This window comes from Labrus bergylta, chromosome 3 (genome assembly GCF_963930695.1).
Source record: "Labrus bergylta chromosome 3, fLabBer1.1, whole genome shotgun sequence".
Lineage (NCBI taxonomy): Eukaryota > Metazoa > Chordata > Actinopteri > Labriformes > Labridae > Labrus > Labrus bergylta.
The window spans coordinates 1,849,461-1,866,893 of NC_089197.1; the positions used below are offsets into that span (position 1 = coordinate 1,849,461).

Genomic DNA, 17,433 nt, shown 5'->3' on the forward strand with positions numbered 1-17,433 from the left:
GCTAACGGCTTTCCGTGGCATAACAAAAGCAACCTGATGAAAGTTTCTCTATGAATGCAGCTCACAGAAACGTCTAAACTTAGTGTGTGTGACGGCCTCCTGAACCAAAATCAATTAAACTCAAGGCTCCAAACATGGAGACTGAAAACATAAGGATGCTACAGATTATAAATCTTCAAATCACATCTGAAGCCTTTCACCTCTGTCAAAGCAGTTTGTAGACGATGTGATCACGATGTGAGCAGAAAAAGGAAATAACAAATCAGAATCACATCAAACAAGCTGTAATATCCTAAATACTTCACAAATCATTAAAACAAGGACAAAATAAAGTGAAAGGTAAAATTTTCCCCTCACAGTTGTGGTTCTTTTTCTGGTTCTTCCCAGCATGTCTGTCTTTGTTTTTGGAGGGATAAACAGGAAGTGACAGGTCTAAGGGCTGGCTTTATAACGTTGGGGGTGTGGCTTGGACAGGTGTGGCAATGGTGCATTCATGTGGTGTCGGACACATCGGAAAAACGAGTTTCCAAGTTGTAAAATGCAAATGAACACCTGCTCAAGTCGGAGCAAGAGCTCGGTAAAAGAATTTGATTCTGACGTCAAGTCGGGAAGTCAGAATCGAAGTCATCACATGTTTGTTAATGTTAACGTATATAGAATTCAGGTAATGCACCTCAACTTTCTGCTCAAATATAACTTTTAACAGTTGCATTTCAAAAGTGTGTAAGTCGATATGCATCTTAAAATTTGCTCAGATTGACACACACGGAGGGTGTTATTATTTATGCATGCAACATTTTAATTTAGAGATTGATTGCGTCATTTGTGCCACATTTCCCTGAGGTTTTAAAACCATTTCTGAACCACTGGACGTGCACAGAGTTTTTAGGAGCAGAATATGAGAAAGAAAGTCTAGTTTTTTTTTTAATATAGATGATATTTGAGGAGAGCGGTATGAGAGAGGAGGAGGAGGTGATTCAGCAGGAACGGGGAGAAGGATGTCAGGTACTTCTTAAAATGATGAGATTTTTTTTAAGCCTATGGAGGAAGATGGAGAGCGACTGTGATATCCTGTCAGGAGCATCAAGGTCATTGCACCATCAGGGAGCCAGTAGGAAGGAGAGCCGAGTCCCAGTGGGCCATTTACTTTTAATGTGTCCTCATCTGCCTCCACACAGAGCTCTGTCGGGGTCTTAAAAAATCTCCCTCCGGTGCTCTCGGCGGTGGATCGGCCACCGTCAGTCCTCGGCTCGCTGAGGATGATCAGTGAGTGCGGCTGAATGGCCTGCCAAGTCCATAATGTTTTGATGTAGTGCAATACGCACCGATAGTCCCCAGAACAGAACAAACACAGATATCAAAGCATCAGAGATAATCAATAAACACAGGCGGCTACGGTGCTCAGTGAGGGACAAAATATACATCTTTTCTGCCTTCTGGGAAATATGAAGGAACATTTGTGCCGCAATGCTTTTTCCTGTCCTCACCGCCTCCGCCGCTGATGTTTGCGGTCAAATCTAAACAGCCAGGATTGTAGAGCCATTAATTTATCATGAGTGTTTACCGCCCAAACAGCGGCGCACATATTGCCTCAAATAGATCTCATTTGTACAGATGGAGAACTGATGGACGGGTGAGGGGCAGGAGGGGGGGCGGCTCGCTGTGATTAATGATTTGCTTTGTATGAACAATGAAATGCCAAAACCACAAAGGCAACTACTTTCCCCCGTTTTGAAAGATTTTTTATTTTTTTCCTACCACACAGCGGCTGCAGCTTTACAAACGATAGAAATAACAAATATGAGAATAAAAAGAATATTCCAGTGCAATGCTAAAGGATTAGCCTCGAGCACCCGTGTGACCCTGAGCAAAGCTACGAGAGGTCACATTGATGTGTGTTTGATGCAATTAGAAACAATACAGGATTGCAGATGAACCAGAATTTTAGGCCGTATATGTTTTCCTGTGATGACAACAAAGTAGAAAAAAATGCTGTTGAATAGCATCCATAAACATGCAAACGCTGCAGCAGAGCCCGGCTGTGAGAGCAGAGAGAGAGAGCTGCTTCTGTCAGTCAGCGCCGACATGGAGGACGGCGGGGGTGACTCCTCCTACTCGATAATACATGATGATTTATGTTTTCTGAAACACTAAACATCCCACGTGAATAACAAAGTACGGGTTTATTAGGAGCCGGCGGGAGAGAGGGGAGAAAGGTGGGCTTTTGTATCTGTGATGTCAGGGGGGGGGAACTCGGCGCGCTGTGATGGACACTGTGGAGGTCGGACAAAGATCCTCACCGGGGAGGAGGTTTTTCTCGAATGAAAAATTAATGGTGTGTGCATTAATGCGACAGAACACAGGGAGAGGAGAGGGACAGTCATATGCAGAGGGACCGAAAAGTTTTCTCACATCATGAAGTCGGCGGATTGCAGAAGAAGGAGTTAGTTAAACTGCAGCTTTCAGTGCAGCTTTGCTAAGCCAGCAGCTCCGTGTTGAAACGTGATTATTAGTTTAGTTTAGTTTAGTTTATTTGGACATTTTTTGAAAGGAGTGAAACAGAAAAATAAATCAAATAAAAAAAATAAAACACATCTGCAGGTGTGGTAGAAAATCTCAAAACCTCACCTTAAGAGATTAAACAAAGTTAAAATAAAAAACAGTAAAAAAAATAACAAAGGAAGAATATTCACTATCACAAATAAAATTTACCCAATTGAAAATTACATACAAATATTGAAAACATAAAAATAGAGCAAAACAGTCATGTCCAGCTCTGTGTCTTAGGAATGTGTGTTATGTTTTAATTTCTACATCACTCTCATTTCAGATCCTTCACTTCCTGCCCTCATGTGTTTCCCGCCTGTGTGATTGTCTGCCCCGCCCTGATTGTTCCTATCTCGTTGTCTTCCCCCCTCACCTTAGTATTTAGTTTGTGGCTTCCTTTCCTTCTGTGCCAGTTGGTCTTTGACCTCTGTGTGAAGCGTACAAGCATTTTGTTTCTCTTATTGGAATCGACTTCTGCTGTGTTTTTGACGTCGACTTTGCCTGTTCTCTCTCTCTCAGTGAGCTTAGCGTCTTCTTTTACATTTTGAAGATTATTAAAGTGGAACAAACTCATAACACAGTCGAGCTGGGAAACAACAGGTGAAGGTGTCCATGCTAACGGCTTTCCGTGGCATAACAAAAGCAACCTGATGAAAGTTTCTCTATGAATGCAGCTCACAGAAACGTCTAAACTTGGTGTGTGTGACGGCCTCCTGAACCAAAATCAATTAAACCCAAGGCTCCAAACATGGAGACTGAAAACATAAGGATGCTACAGATTATAAATCTTCAAATCACATCTGAAGCCTTTCACCTCTGTCAAAGCAGTTTGTAGACGATGTGATCACGATGTGAGCAGAAAAAGGAAATAACACTTCTGCTGTGTTTTTGACGTCGACTTTGCCTGTTCCTTTTTTTGGATTCTGTCTGCTTGTCAAAAGTAAAGACTGTTTTTTTCCCTTACCAAAGATTGTGTTTTGAGTTCAATTACCTGGTTTTGTAACAGTATGTAGACAATAAAACAAAATCAGGACAATTCACTATTCACTACAAATCTCGACCCATTTCTGAGTCTCAATTTGTATCTAGATTAAAAAATCATTAAGTAAATAAAAGATGTGTTTTCCATAATTTGACTATTTGCCTCTATAATAAAGCGTCAGATAAAAGCTACCTGATTAGACATTAAACCGTCTACAACACTGCGGTCACCAGCAGACATCACAGCAGCAGCCACTTGATAATTGTCGCCTTAGAAGTGAGAAATCCCGGCGCACACATTCTAAACCAGCAACAAAAAAAAAAGCAATGCATGTAAATAGATGTAAATTAATGGGATATGCACAAGGGGAACGTTTCCTTGTCGTGTTATTTCATGTTTCTTCATGCTGCCATGGAACAAATTGCGGTGTAAATAAGGTAGATACACGATGTTTTCTGCTCCCCTCCAATCTCTCAAATTCGACAAATATAGATAAAGTGTTGCCCACGGAGGCGACACTGACTCATAATCTGCTGTATAAAAAGCAGAAGCTCAACTAAATGTCAACAGAAAGCTTCTGGAAGGCGGCTGCAGGGCTTTAAAGGGTTTTTTCTAATCCTGGCTGAAACAGCAGAGCCCTCAGTGTCTCTTCTCACCCCTTCGTCCTCAATGCATCTTTTGATTGTTAAAGGGGGGAAGGTGCCTCGTTAGTATGCGTCTTTTAACGCTGCCTGCAGATGTGAGAGTTTTCCTCAGAGAGGGGGGGGGCGTAGGCGTGGGAGAAGCTCGGGCTCTCACATGGTGTGGACTTTCCCTCTTGCATGAAGAAGATCTGAACCAAAACCTCCGCACTCGCCACCCCAGAATCCTCAGATGGCAGCCGTGACCTACTTTCCACAAAGACTTGCTCATGCAAACTTGATGATATGCTTCTAAAGGAGGAAGGCTGTCGTGCTCTGCCTGAGGTGAACCTGGAGATGAGGGAGGCAGCAGGGGGTCCTGTACGGCGAGGACCAACTGCAGAGACTTTGTGTTAGCAGCTCCATCCTGGGTGGTTAAAGCGGCATTTTGGATCGCCGACACTGACGCAGCGCAGGAACTAAGACATATCGAGGTGTCGGAAGCTGTTAAGATCACCTGATAACACGAACAAAGTGCTTCATTTCAGAGTCGTGTTATCGTCCGAGACAGGCCGATAATTAATGAATGAATGAGTCTAAGATGCTCTACCTAGAAACGAGGATGGCACGACTGTAAAACATTTTCTGCAAAGACACAATCTCATCAAGTATTCTGAGATCTCATCCCAAAATCTTTGCAACTTCCAAATCATTAAAAAAATCTCATTTTTTTTATTTATTTTAAATTTTTTGGTGAAGATGAAATGTGTGCAAAGCAAAGAGAATCAGAAACTGGCAGACACCAAAGATTGGCGTCAGATCTTTGGCCGTACTCGGACTTTTGTTTACTGGGGTTTTTTTGGCCGTTTTGGTTTCTGACTTTGATTCTGAAATGTGCCAGTTTCTGTCTGATTTATTGAGCCAACCTTTTTTTATTTCATCTTTTGTCTGGACCTCCTTTGACATTTCAGAAGTGGAGAGAAAAAACTGAAATCTTCTCTCATTAATCGACTGATCGGGAGCCATACTTCCTGCTTTTGTTAACGAATTTGATGACTCTGATGCGGTCAATGCAGCATCCGTCTGCGTCCTACCAAACAATGATTTTCACTTTCCAAAGACTAACATGTAAACCTTGTCATGAAAGCTGTTTGAACACAGAGAAGGATTGTCCAATGAGTATGGAAAACCACAGAATGATGGGACGTGGACACTGGAGCTGGGGGTCTTTGGGTGTCTCACGATTTGATTCAGAATCGATTTTGAATCATGAAGATTCTGGATCCATGGACTCTAGTTATGAATGAGTCCATACTTCAGGATCTACTCCGGTCAGTGAGTTAGCCTCAGCACTCAGCAGAGTGACTGATTAGCCAAAAAAAAAACAGATTTTTGGAAATTATGAATCGATTTAAAATCTTAGAAGACAAGAATTTCAATTTTTAACTATTTTTTTTTTTCCCACCTCTAGTTGACACCGACTACTTTTTAGATCTAACGTACAATATGTCATATTTTCACACTCAAACATTTAAATTAATTAAAAATGGACTAAACCTAATGTCATATATTTGTTGTTGAGTTCTTACATGAGCTCAAATATTTCAGGTTTTGTAACCAGCAGATCATCAGAAAGGCTGAGAGTATTTTAGCCTCTTCTGGTCATGCACTCTTCAGTGAATTTTCTCTGCTGCCATCACGTTGCCATTATGTTTTACCTGCCTTTAAAACTAACCGCTTCTCAAAATCGTTCATCCCCTCTGCGATCAGATTACTGAATGCTGCTTAGTGATTTATCTTTTGGCAACACATATCTTTTATTTATTCTTTTATTTGACTGATCACTCTAGTGTGTTTTCATTTCGTCTTCAGTCTGGCTGACCTTTAATCAGTCTGTCCAACATCAGTGTCTCCTTTATCCATGTTTTAACTCCTTGTGTAGGCTAATCTGTTGCTTGTACGTCAACTTGTCTTTGTTTGTGTTTCTTTCTCATGTGTACGAGCTGCTCCACACCAATTGCCCCAAGAGGGATTAAGAAAGTTGTTTGAATTGAATTGAGTTATCAAAGACAGAGAAATCCTTCATTTTAGAGCTGTAACGAGACGTGTCTTGTCTTCGTGGCCGCCATGACAGAACCGCCATGACAGCTCTATTTAAAAGGTCAATTAAAAAAACAGTTTAAATGATGAATGGTGCTTTTACTCTGCAGGTCACACCTACACATTCACATGCTGATGGTAGAGGCTGCTGAGTAAAGAGTCCGTCAGTATTAACTCATCCATTCATACACATTCACACACTGCTGACAAAGCAGCGGGAGCAACTTCGGGTTAAGTGTCCATGTTGCTGCAGGCTGGGGATCGAACCACCAACCTTCCGGTTCAGAGACGACCGACTCCACCAGTTGATCCACAGCCGCCCCAAAGCATTTACAAAGCATGAGAAAAGAAAAACGTAGCGTCAAAAATGTAGCTGAGTCAGTTTTTTTTTTTTGCTTTTTACTTGTTTAGAGATTCACAAGTTTGATTGTAAAGCTCTGAGCGTTGCTCTTTGTCAGCCGCTAACAGAAGCTACATGAGGTCTAGCTGTAATTTATTAAAGCCTTAAAATAAAAACTAACACAGTTTAGCTGCAGATCACACAAAGAAACCCCAGCAGGCTTATAAAAATATCCCACCTCTAGAGTTATAAAACGTTTGATAAAAAAAAAATACAAACTGGAAAACGACAGAGAGAGAGAAATATGACGATGACGGAGGAAAATAAATCAAGATGACAAACAGATACAGGTGAGGCAGGCATCACAAAGCCAGACATCAGGAGTTCACACGGCAGGAAGAGAACGGAGATTAAGGCGAGGATAAAGAGGAGCGAGGAGGCAGCGAGGTAAATAAATATAGAAGTAGAGGCGGTGGGGGGAGGTGAGTGTGTCAGTGTGTACGTCCAGCTGACATCACAGATTGAGGGGCGGAGCTAAACCATACGACAGGCCACAGAAACAGACAGTGGAATCATCTGGTTGTTTTATCAATTAAATCAAATTCAGAAAATTAGGAATTCATGCAGTCCAGTCTGAAAGTCCCAGATCATAATCTTAAATATCTAAAAATAGCATTTGATCATTTGGAGGATGTATGTCACAACTCATCCCTCTTTGTGTGCGTCTCTCTGATCGTTTCCTCTAATGCTATAAAAACTCCAGCACCTTTATTCTACAGCATATTTAAGCACTTCAGTGATGAAGTCTCCTTTAATTATGCCCCGCAGGCTGAGCTATAAGCACATTTTATGGCACTTTTTTCATCGCAAAATTAAGGTTTTAAAGGACTAAGGATTAAAGGACCAGTGTGTGAGAATTAGGGGGTCTGGAAAAAAAGGAACATTATTTTCACTGTAACATCAAATGAGAATCAGAGCTGCGTCTGCAATATTGCACACGATTGTCCCAAACCTATTTCTGTGTTTGCACGTTTTCCTTGACAATGTTAAATCGTTAACTCTACACATGATGTGCTAACCAGCCAGATCAAAATGGGAGGAGCTTACTAAAGGCCTATATGGGAGGGGGGGGGGGGGGAGACACAATGGCATCATCAGGGTTTTCTCAGTCTCTGTTTTAGACAATAACGATAATTTCAGCCATTATGGGTCTGTCACTATCTGAATATATCAGTGAGTAATGACTTTCTGAAAAAAAGAGTGAAGTCAAACTCCCTCTGGGTTTGTTGTTCAGAGCTCTGTGTTCACACTGACGGGGACAGCGCTTCCTTCAGCTTGTTTATGTCTTATTTTCTGAGTGAACCCCTCCCTCTCTAACTGTTAGCCCTGCCACCACATGGGGAAAGAGAGACGGCCCCGCCCACTGAGGGAAGCTGTTTCAGACTCTCCAAACATAAAACTTTGAGATGCTTATCGTTACTTGAACTTGATCACAGAATCTTGTTTGTATGAGCTCGTTAGCTGCTGTCTCTGCCTCACAGAACACTGCTAGTGAAACAAGAGGGGGGGGGGGGGGCTGAGGGAAGAAGGAGGTGTGTCTGAAGAGAGATGTTTTGGTTTTAAAATCTGCTCTGAAAGTGTGTCGGTGCCATTTATACATACATACATGTTAATTTTCCTCCTTTTGGCAATCTTAAAATTTCAAAATAAAATGGCTTCAAGCTATCAGAAAATATAATGAAGGTGAGCTGCATTGTGGGAAATGTAGTTTGAAGCACTTTTGGAGCTTGACCAGGACCAGATTAGAAACATTTCAGGAGATGTTTGACCTTTAGTTCCAACTATTCTTCTTTTTTTAATTTGTCTCCTGCAGGTCGTCCCAACTTTGTGGAAATGAAACATTAAACTGCTGAAGTGTGCCTATAAATACACGATCCTAATGCACAAAGGTTCCTTTTCACAGGTGGGGTCAACATGTACTTCAGCTCTTTAGCAAAGACTCTCAGTTGAACAAGAAGTACTCCACTTCCTGAAATTCTATAAAAGTCTACTTATCAATTCCCATTCAGAAGCCTTATGCAACGGTTACAGAGCACATGTTTTGGATGTGAGGTTGCTTATTGGCCGCAGTCTCACACTCATGTGGGCTGCACTGGAGGTTTAAGGGGGGGAAAGAAAACGCTGCGTTTATGTAACACGGTTATGCTCGCTGTCTGAACCTGGGGGGGACACTCTGGGCCCACACGAGTCACCTATAAGCGGACCTTGGAAAATGTTCGCGTATGAAACACGGTTGGTTTGGCAGCAGCATGAGAGCTGGCAGGTTTCATATAAAATGTGTAGCTGAATGTGTCCACAGATCGATAGTTTCCAGCAGAGCTTAGTTGTTTTAAAAATGTGAAAAGGAAAAGAGAGAGAGAGAGAGAGAGAGAGAGAGAGAGAGAGAGAGAGAGAGAAAAAACTTCTCGAGCAAGTTTAAAAGAAGCAGGGGATCTGGCACTGAGCCGGTTGGCTATCGAATGATACAGGCAGTAAAGCAGAGGATGGATGCTTTAACAGCTTTGATTTTCTCTGACTCTTTTTCTTCTCTTTGTCCTGTTAGAGCACAACCAATCACGTGATCTCATATCATGACAAAAGGACTGTTTCTTCCACACGATCGGGGGCCACAGCCTTCAGTTCAGCATCAACCTGAGCCTGTTTTAGACAAACACAATGTGACATGCATCGCTTCAAAAAGCCTCTCTTTGTACGTAAAGACGATTAAAGAGATATCTAACATCCTTGGAAACGAGACACAGACTTTTATAAGATTTTAGAGATATTAAACAATAAACTCGCAGCCTTATTTGGCTAAGCTGATAAACCGTAAACCCATTTAAGGGTGTGGAAGTCTTGAGTTTATTTGCAGATAAACAGATGGCAATTTTACAAGTCTAATAAATCTCTGCGATTGAAAACAGAGTCGACATTGCGGAGGCCAAATCAATGATAGTTTTGGAAGATGATTCTCATTTAAAAGGCAAATAGAGGACTTCTGATTTCATCATTTGAGTTTAGAGAGAGCGGTGAATGCTAACGACGGTGATAGTCGGATCAAATATTGTGAAAATGAGACATCAGTGGAATGACAAGAGGAAATCAAAGGGTGCTGGAGGGATGGTAGTGGATGCATAAGGTTGATCATTTAGGGCGTTTTCACATTAGGAGAGCTTGTTTTGTACCATGCCTGAGATAGATGCCCCCCTCCCCCGCTGGTCTGAGATCTAATTAGTAACATCATTCCCTGCCTGACAGTACACCTGCATATGTGCACAGTCCGATACAGCAGGGGGCAGTATGCACATAGTTGGTTTGCAAATTCTGCAAAAAAGCGGAAAAAATTAGAAGCAACCATGGCAACCACCTTTGGGGTGAGACCTGCTAACTGTGGATGTTTTTGTGATTTCTGAGGCGCCAACAACGACCCTTGTCCTACTTCCAGATCTACAGTGCAGCTCAGAGGATGAAACAGGCCCGTGCTGTGCGGGCACATCGTTTTTTGAAGCGTCAGGAGCCGTGTAGAATGATGTCCACTTTGTCCTTTGAGCACGGTTGCGTTTACGTCTTAATTAAAGGGGACATATTCAGGAAAAAAACACTTCTACAGTGTTTCTGAACATATATGTGGGTAACCTGAGAGTCTACTGACCCACAACATGTGAAATAAACCCATCCAGTCCTTTGTTTGTGGTCTGCATAAGTCTTACAACACAGAGGAAAATGCTTTGTTTAAAATTTGCTCTCCTTGTGATGTCACAGTGGGATTCTGGTAAAAAAAAATCCCCTCCCCTCCCCTGGTATCTCCACCCATGGACTCCACCCCCAGCCTAGAACAAAACTTTTGCGCATGTCTGCCATTTTTATTCTCTCTACAGAGGAGTGATGTCTACGGGGAAAACTCAGGGGGGGGGGGGGGGGGGTCATTGCATTTAAAGAGACACACACACCAAAACGGAGCGTTCTGAGAGAGCTGGTTTCTACAGAGTCACAAACCTCCTCTGGTGCTTGATTCATGTTATATTTTGACCAAAGCACAGCACAGATGTTTCATTTAGACCACAGAGGGGCTGTTTTAAAAGGTGGAGGAGGACTGTTTGAAAAGGTGGAGGAGGAGGACTGTTTGAAAAGGTGGAGGAGGGGACTGTTTGAAAAGGTGGAGGAGGGGACTGTTTGTAAAGGTGGAGGAGGAGGACTGTTTGAAAAGGTGGAGGAGGGGACTGTTTGTAAAGGTGGAGGAGGGGGAGAATATGTCCTCTTTACATAAAATGTACTGTTGTATGTCAGATTAATGCTTCTGTAAATTCTGTATACGCTATTGATTAGCTTTATTTTAAAGAGAATACTGCATGGTGCCATCACTCTTAAATAGGGGGAACGAAAACCTATCTTTAGGCCGAACCCCTTATTGCTTATTTTGCTAGATGATAAAATCTTTCTTTGTGAGTGAACACTGAAACAACACGTAGGATTGTAATCGTGTGTAAATATAACATTGCAGCATTAACTGATTATAGTTTCCACTTAATGTATGCTAATGATATGTTTGTGACTACAGACAGGTCCCTGCAGGATTATTATCCAGATATAGGATTTATCCCCTCTCATTGTTTAATAGCTACAGAAAAGCAAAGTTTAGAGTTATTCCCACGCGACGTGCAGAACCATTAAGACTGTATCCGCTATCAGTTACTCTGCCTGTCAATGCACCAATCAGATCATCTACATTATAAACCATCCAATCTTTAGCGTTTACCGCTTGTCCCTTTCGCTGGAGCCGATCCCAGCTGTCATTGGGCTAGAGGCGGGGTTACACCCTGGACAGTTCACCTGTCAATCACAGGGCTGACATGCAAAGACAGACACTCACATTCACACCTACGGGTCACCAATTAACCTAACGAGCATGTGTTTGGACTGTGGGAGGAAGCCGGAGAGAACCCACACATACACAGATATACATTTGATTGTCACTCCATCCACATCTATGTAGCATAAATATAGTGGCGGGAAATTCCTTACTCAGAATTACCTCGCCATGTGATCAGAGGAGAATCAATAAATACATTAATAACATGCCTGAGAAGTGACACATCATTGGAAGACCAATAAAAGCAACGCTAAAAGAGACCCATGCATTTGGTGAAAAAGGGCAACCAGTGCAAGAATGAAAAAGAAGCATAAAAAAACCAACAGCACGACTGCAAATTGGTGCTAATAGTAATCCTAGTCAGAGCTAGCTAATCGTTAGCATTGTTTGTTTTTTTAATTCACACAGGACGTCTGTAAGGCACGTGAGCCGGGCTGCAGCAAACATTAGCTTATTTTAAAATGTCGATTCTTTTTCTCTAAAAATATGCAAATATGCTTTATAATGTGAGACTAAGTCGTGGTCAAATGTAGCATTCTTTGAAAGGTCAGAGGGGACAATACACATGTTGAGGTTATATATAGACTGTTTGTACTTTTGCACCATCAAAGATGTAGCGTTTACACTTTGACGCTCCTATAACTCTCCTTAATGGATTGAGGAGTTGAACACTTTGTGACAGTGTGTGTGTGTGTGTGTTGGATGGATGCACTTAAGAGTAGAGGAGATGAGGAGAGCACAGGAGGTGGTTTGGATCTAAATACATATTGGAGACATTTCAGCAGTCGACCCCACAGAGCCGCCTGTACAGATTGGTCTGACACTTTAGCCTCCCCTTACAAACCGGCCTCTCTAAAGGTGTGCGAAAAAAAGAAACAGGAAAAACACAAAATGAGGCCAAACGTCATCGGCAGAGGTGGAACGGCTGATTGGATTCTGCAAAAGAAAAGGCGCACCTGCAGCGAGCGAGCGCCCGCACTTACACAAACCTGTCACACGCTACAGCTGCTCTCAGAGAGCCGCCTTTCCTCCAAGTATCACAGCAAGGCCTTATCTCATCCACTTCAAACACTGATGCCTCTTGTGATGAATCTCTAATGTGAGAGAACTGGAAAACTATTATCTGGACTTGGCAGATTTCTTTGGCTGGCCGATTCGCACTGCGGTTCCTGCAGGGAGCACCTCGCTCTAGTTTTCAGGCTCCGTGAATCGTCCCCCATGTCTCCCTGTTTTTCCTCTTCACGAGCCAAACCGACCTCTTGTTTTGCAAAAAATGCTAACGCCTCGCAGAGACACAGCTAGGGCAGGATTTGTACAGTATGTGGTCTCCGTCACTGTCTCTGAGAGAACTCATTGTTATTCCTAAAGAGCCTTGTTTCCTGGCAAAGAAAATAAATTAACACCACGCAATTAACAACTAATAGTGTCAGGAATGTTCACAAAAAACACTTTTTAGCCATGCTAAAATGTTGTTCTCAGCCAAATCACTAATTAGACGCCATATTTATATGTTTAACCCACATAATTGCTAAATTAATGACTGCACTGGTTTAGAAAATCTCCATTTTTCACAAAACATCCAAAATAATAATTCATCTGTTTAGTGCTTTGAATGTGTAAATCCCCCCTCAGACTGGTGTGTGTCTGGATGTGACATTGGTAGGCGTAGTCTCTGATAGGCTGTCATTGAGCTGCTGGTGGTGACGGGTGGAGGTTGCTGTCCATGCTGAGCAGCATGAAAACAAGCGAGGCCTGCTGGCGAGGGGCCATGAAATGCACAATTACTCCTGGCTCAATCGCATTAAGGCTTTCTCAAAGGCAAAAAGGCAATCGATGTGTGACTTAAGAGCTGATTATAAAAGGGGAATTTTGGCTTTTTTTTTTTTTTTTAGACTTAAAACCAAGAGGTGCGTTGTTCTGCTGTCGATCTCAGAGGAGATAAATGAGAGCAGCAGGTTTTTAGATCTTTCTATCTTTGGGTCAATCCAGAGTAATCCTTCACAGTGTGCCGTGAACTTGACCCTTCATCTCCTTCGCTTTCAGCGTCTCCGAGCGTCACCACAGAGAGTATTCTGGGGCCTGATTTGACTAAAAAAGAAAAAACCCCTCTCTGATAAAACAGTCACGTAAATGGCTCCAGTGTTGTAACACAGAGCTCTTCATTCCCTCTGTATAAAGGGGGTACCAGGCTACCCTCTAGTGGCCCGGATGAGCGATGAACCGTGTCACAGAATAAGTTGTTGTCTCCCTCACACAGATAAAAGGGTAAACCGGATACCCCCGGATACCCCCCCCAAACGCTCCCCAAAATAAAGCCTGACTGTTGGGAGGAAAAGTCCTTCGCGGCGTAAAAACGCGTATGGAAGCCGTGCGGGGAATTCCTGCGCGTAAAAGTGAACAGAGGATGTTTATACTTTATATGCAAATCAGCCTCGTCGTTTTTTCCGACTGACTTTTCAAGAAAGAAAGCTTTGATGTTGGCAGGAAGGATCGATGCTGGAGAAAGAGAGAGCGAGAGAGGGAGGGAGAGATGGAGGGAGGGGGGGTGGAGGATGCAGAATGAAAATGTACTGAAGGAGAGGATGGGGTCTCTACCGTCATCATGTGTTTAAAGCAAACCCTTCATGAATCCTCTCACACCATGTCCATCTCTTTAAGGGGAGGAAAAAGCCACAAGTGCCATTTTTTTCTTCTCCACCACCCTCCCTCCTCCCCCCCCCCCCCCCCCCCCCCTTTCTCCGTTGCGTTTGAGACCCCCGCCATCATGTGCACATCATAAAGTTTGTCGGGTGATGGTTGACCTTACTGCACCGCTCATTTCTGTTTCGTTTAGCACAATCTGTCGGAGCAGTGGATGTAGCTTTACGCGCGCGCCTCTCCGCAACATCCTCCTCCTGTCGGTTTTGGCCGCGCGCAGGCCTGCGGAGCCGCTGCGGAGGAGCAACTTTATGAGGACACACACACACATGTACACACACTTGAAAATATAATCCCACTGGCCCTGTGCGAAGATGCATCGTGAAGTAGTTTGTTGCCACGGCTGAAGGTTGCAGAGGATTTTTTTTTTCCCCTCGCTGTGCAGAGGAGACTCGAGACAGAAAGAGCGCATTTACCCTCCATTATCAATCATGGCGTTATAAAAAAATGGGAAATAGAAGTGCAAAAAGTCTATAATGAAGAAATAATCCTCCAACAAGTCAGATCAGTGTGAAGAAAAGCAACAGACAGCCAAAAAGCGCAGGCGCCTCAAGGAGGCTGAGATTAATTAATGATTAGAAAATAGAAGCATAATCCGCATCTACTTACATGGTGCTGATGTTTTTGAATAACTCTGCTATGTCAACGCTGGTCCCATTGCTCGCAGGCTCTTGCAGCGCCAGTAAAGGGAAAAACCTGCCGTTGTCGGACTTATTGCAAAAGATCTCTGTTTGAGAGCAGCTGCAGGTCGGCGGGCAGTCCAGCATGGAGCTCAGATAGTCCTGAAAAACACTCATCAGAAACAAAACCCTCCACCAGCAAATCCGGATCGAATGAAACCATAGATCCATGTCTCCGGGCGGATACGGGGGGAGAAGAGGTCCCGATGATGATGTCCTCTGGGTTAGAACAGAACAGGAGAGAGGAGAGGAGGAAGAGTAGGAGGAAGGAAGGAAGGAGGAGGATGTTGGTGGTGGTGCGTCCGTACAGAGAATGCTCTATGTGAGCGGTTCTGTCGGGGATGGATGCTGTAGTGTCCTTGCGCGTCAGCGATTGGGTGAAAAGGAGAGAGGGGGGTGAAAAAAAAAAGGAAAGGAAAGACGAAACAAAAAAACGGAAATCAAAAATAAGAAAGCGAAATGACGAGAGGCTCCGCTCGTCTTTTCAGCCTAAGATGCATGGTGTTTCCCCGGAATAGCGCGATGCTTCTGCTGCTGCTGCTGCTGATGTCGTCTCTCTCTCTCTCTCTCTCTCTCTCTCTCTCTCTCTCTGTCTCTCTGTCTCTCTCTCTGTGTCTCTCTCTCTCCGGGCAGGACCAGGACGACTGGCTGGAGAGCTCACAGACACTAAATGAGAAGTTGGAGCATCAAGTCCCTCCTACCGGCTACAGTCAGACTGACACCTGCACAAACTGCAGGCGACCAGCTGTGATTAGGTTTGAGCGAAGAACAGCAGCACAGAAACATCGATACAAAGGCTATAACGTCAGAATATGAGAGGAGCTTTACATTCCAAATCAAGAAAATACACCCAGAATAACCATGTGGTTAAAACGCAGACATGTGATCAGATGTTTAATGGACACAAAGAGGGGAAATTAATCAGTTTGATTTTCTTTTGGAAATAACACAGTGATTACTAAAACCCATTCTACTGCAAAAGTACCAACACATTAATTAATAAAAGTAGATTTAATGTCACTTTTTGACAACAGCCAACAGAAATAAAAAAACACCTGTGAATGTCTCAATAAAAAAATATATATATTTATTTAAATAAATGTCATTTAAATTATTTTTATTTGAATATATTTTCAGATTTAATCATTTCTGCAATTTTTTTATTTTCTATTTTAATGTTTTCTTTTCTTTCCTCTGTCATGATGCTTTTTGATGTCTTGTGTGAAGCACTTTGAATTGCCTTGTTGTTGAAGTGTGCTGCATAAATAAACTTGCCTTGCCTTGGTCTCCTTCTTGTAATAAGGCTAATGTATAATCTCACTAGAGTCATGCACAACCAGGTGATGTACTTTTTAGAACAACCTTGGGAATAACATGTCAGATAAAGCCCTTAAAATCTATTTCACCATAAATACAATCAAGTAAAACAACATGGACTGTGACCTTTGACCTCTTAAATTAGTTTCCTATATGTCATGGTGATCAGAGGGAAGTGAAATAAAAACTGTAGATATCACAGATCCAAAACTGTGTGGATGTAAAAGTTGTTGGCGATTATTATATTCTGAGGCTTTTTTTGTTTTAATACGAATTTAGATATCTTTATCTTTAAAAAAAAAAAAGCTCCTGTGAGGATCTTTCATTTAGAGTTGAGTTTGGCGCCCCCTGTGGACAAAGTATAAACCTACCTCTCATGTCTTGTGGATTTGCTGATCTTGTCCCATGTGACTGCTTTCCTTTTTCATTTTTTTTAAGGATATTTTTTGGGCCTTTTTTGCCTTCAATGGAAAGATCAGCTGGGTGGAGATAGAAGGGACAGACATGGAGCAGAGTGCCAAGGTCGGATTCGAACCCACAGCCGCTGCGACAAGGACTATAGCCTGTGTACATGGAGCACACAACATAACCGCTAATAACAGTTTAATGTATCCCTCACCATGATTCTTTGCAAGAGAAAAGTAAGAAAAGGCTGTTTCTTCAGCGTCCTAAAAAGCACTTCATGTGACACCCACCCCGCTGCACCCCGCTGCACCCCGCTGCACCCCACTGCACCCTACTGCACTCTACTGCACCCTGCAAATAATTAATCTTGTTGCTGATGGTCTCATTTGCTTGGTTGTAGGTCACACGGGGCATCAGTGTTCATTTGAGTCTGTTTCATAACTAGTAAAAAAAAACTGCTCACAGGAGCTTCTAAATAGTGAGAGAAAGTCGGACTAAATGTGTTGTTGGACAATTGAACCTGAAAAGTTCCTGCAGCGCATTAAGAATATATCCTGTGCTCTCTCTCATTTCTATGAATACATGGAAGCTTTTAAAATGTTAATATGGACATTAATAATGTGTTTTTAATGCACTCGTTTTTATTTTACATAAACATTTAGATTACGCATCCCAACTGGGCTGTAAACCTTCATTACGCTCATCTGCTGTTATGCTCCGATGCAGAAGCAGCTCAGATGTAATTATTATCATTTATATCTGGTTACATGAACATCGTAGATGGTTAGAAATGTTTTTTAATGTGAATGGTAAATGGACCTGAGCTTGTTTAGCCC

The 17,433-nt window shown here is 42.6% G+C and overlaps 1 protein-coding gene across 3 annotated transcripts in view; it reads right to left on the reverse strand.

Moving 5' to 3' along the window:
• Positions 1–15,485, reverse strand: part of ntrk3b (neurotrophic tyrosine kinase, receptor, type 3b) — a 251,045-nt gene extending 235,560 nt beyond the window's left edge. For 2 of the 3 annotated variants that reach the window (XM_065952443.1, XM_065952442.1), the window contains exon 1: positions 14,805–15,485. In XM_065952443.1, coding sequence (XP_065808515.1) covers positions 14,805–15,046 — 242 coding nt within the window. In that variant the 5' untranslated portion in view covers positions 15,047–15,485. The remainder of the gene's footprint in view (positions 1–14,804) is intronic. The other variant, XM_065952444.1, reaches the window with a different exon arrangement.
• Between the last annotated feature and the right edge of the window lie 1,948 nt (positions 15,486–17,433).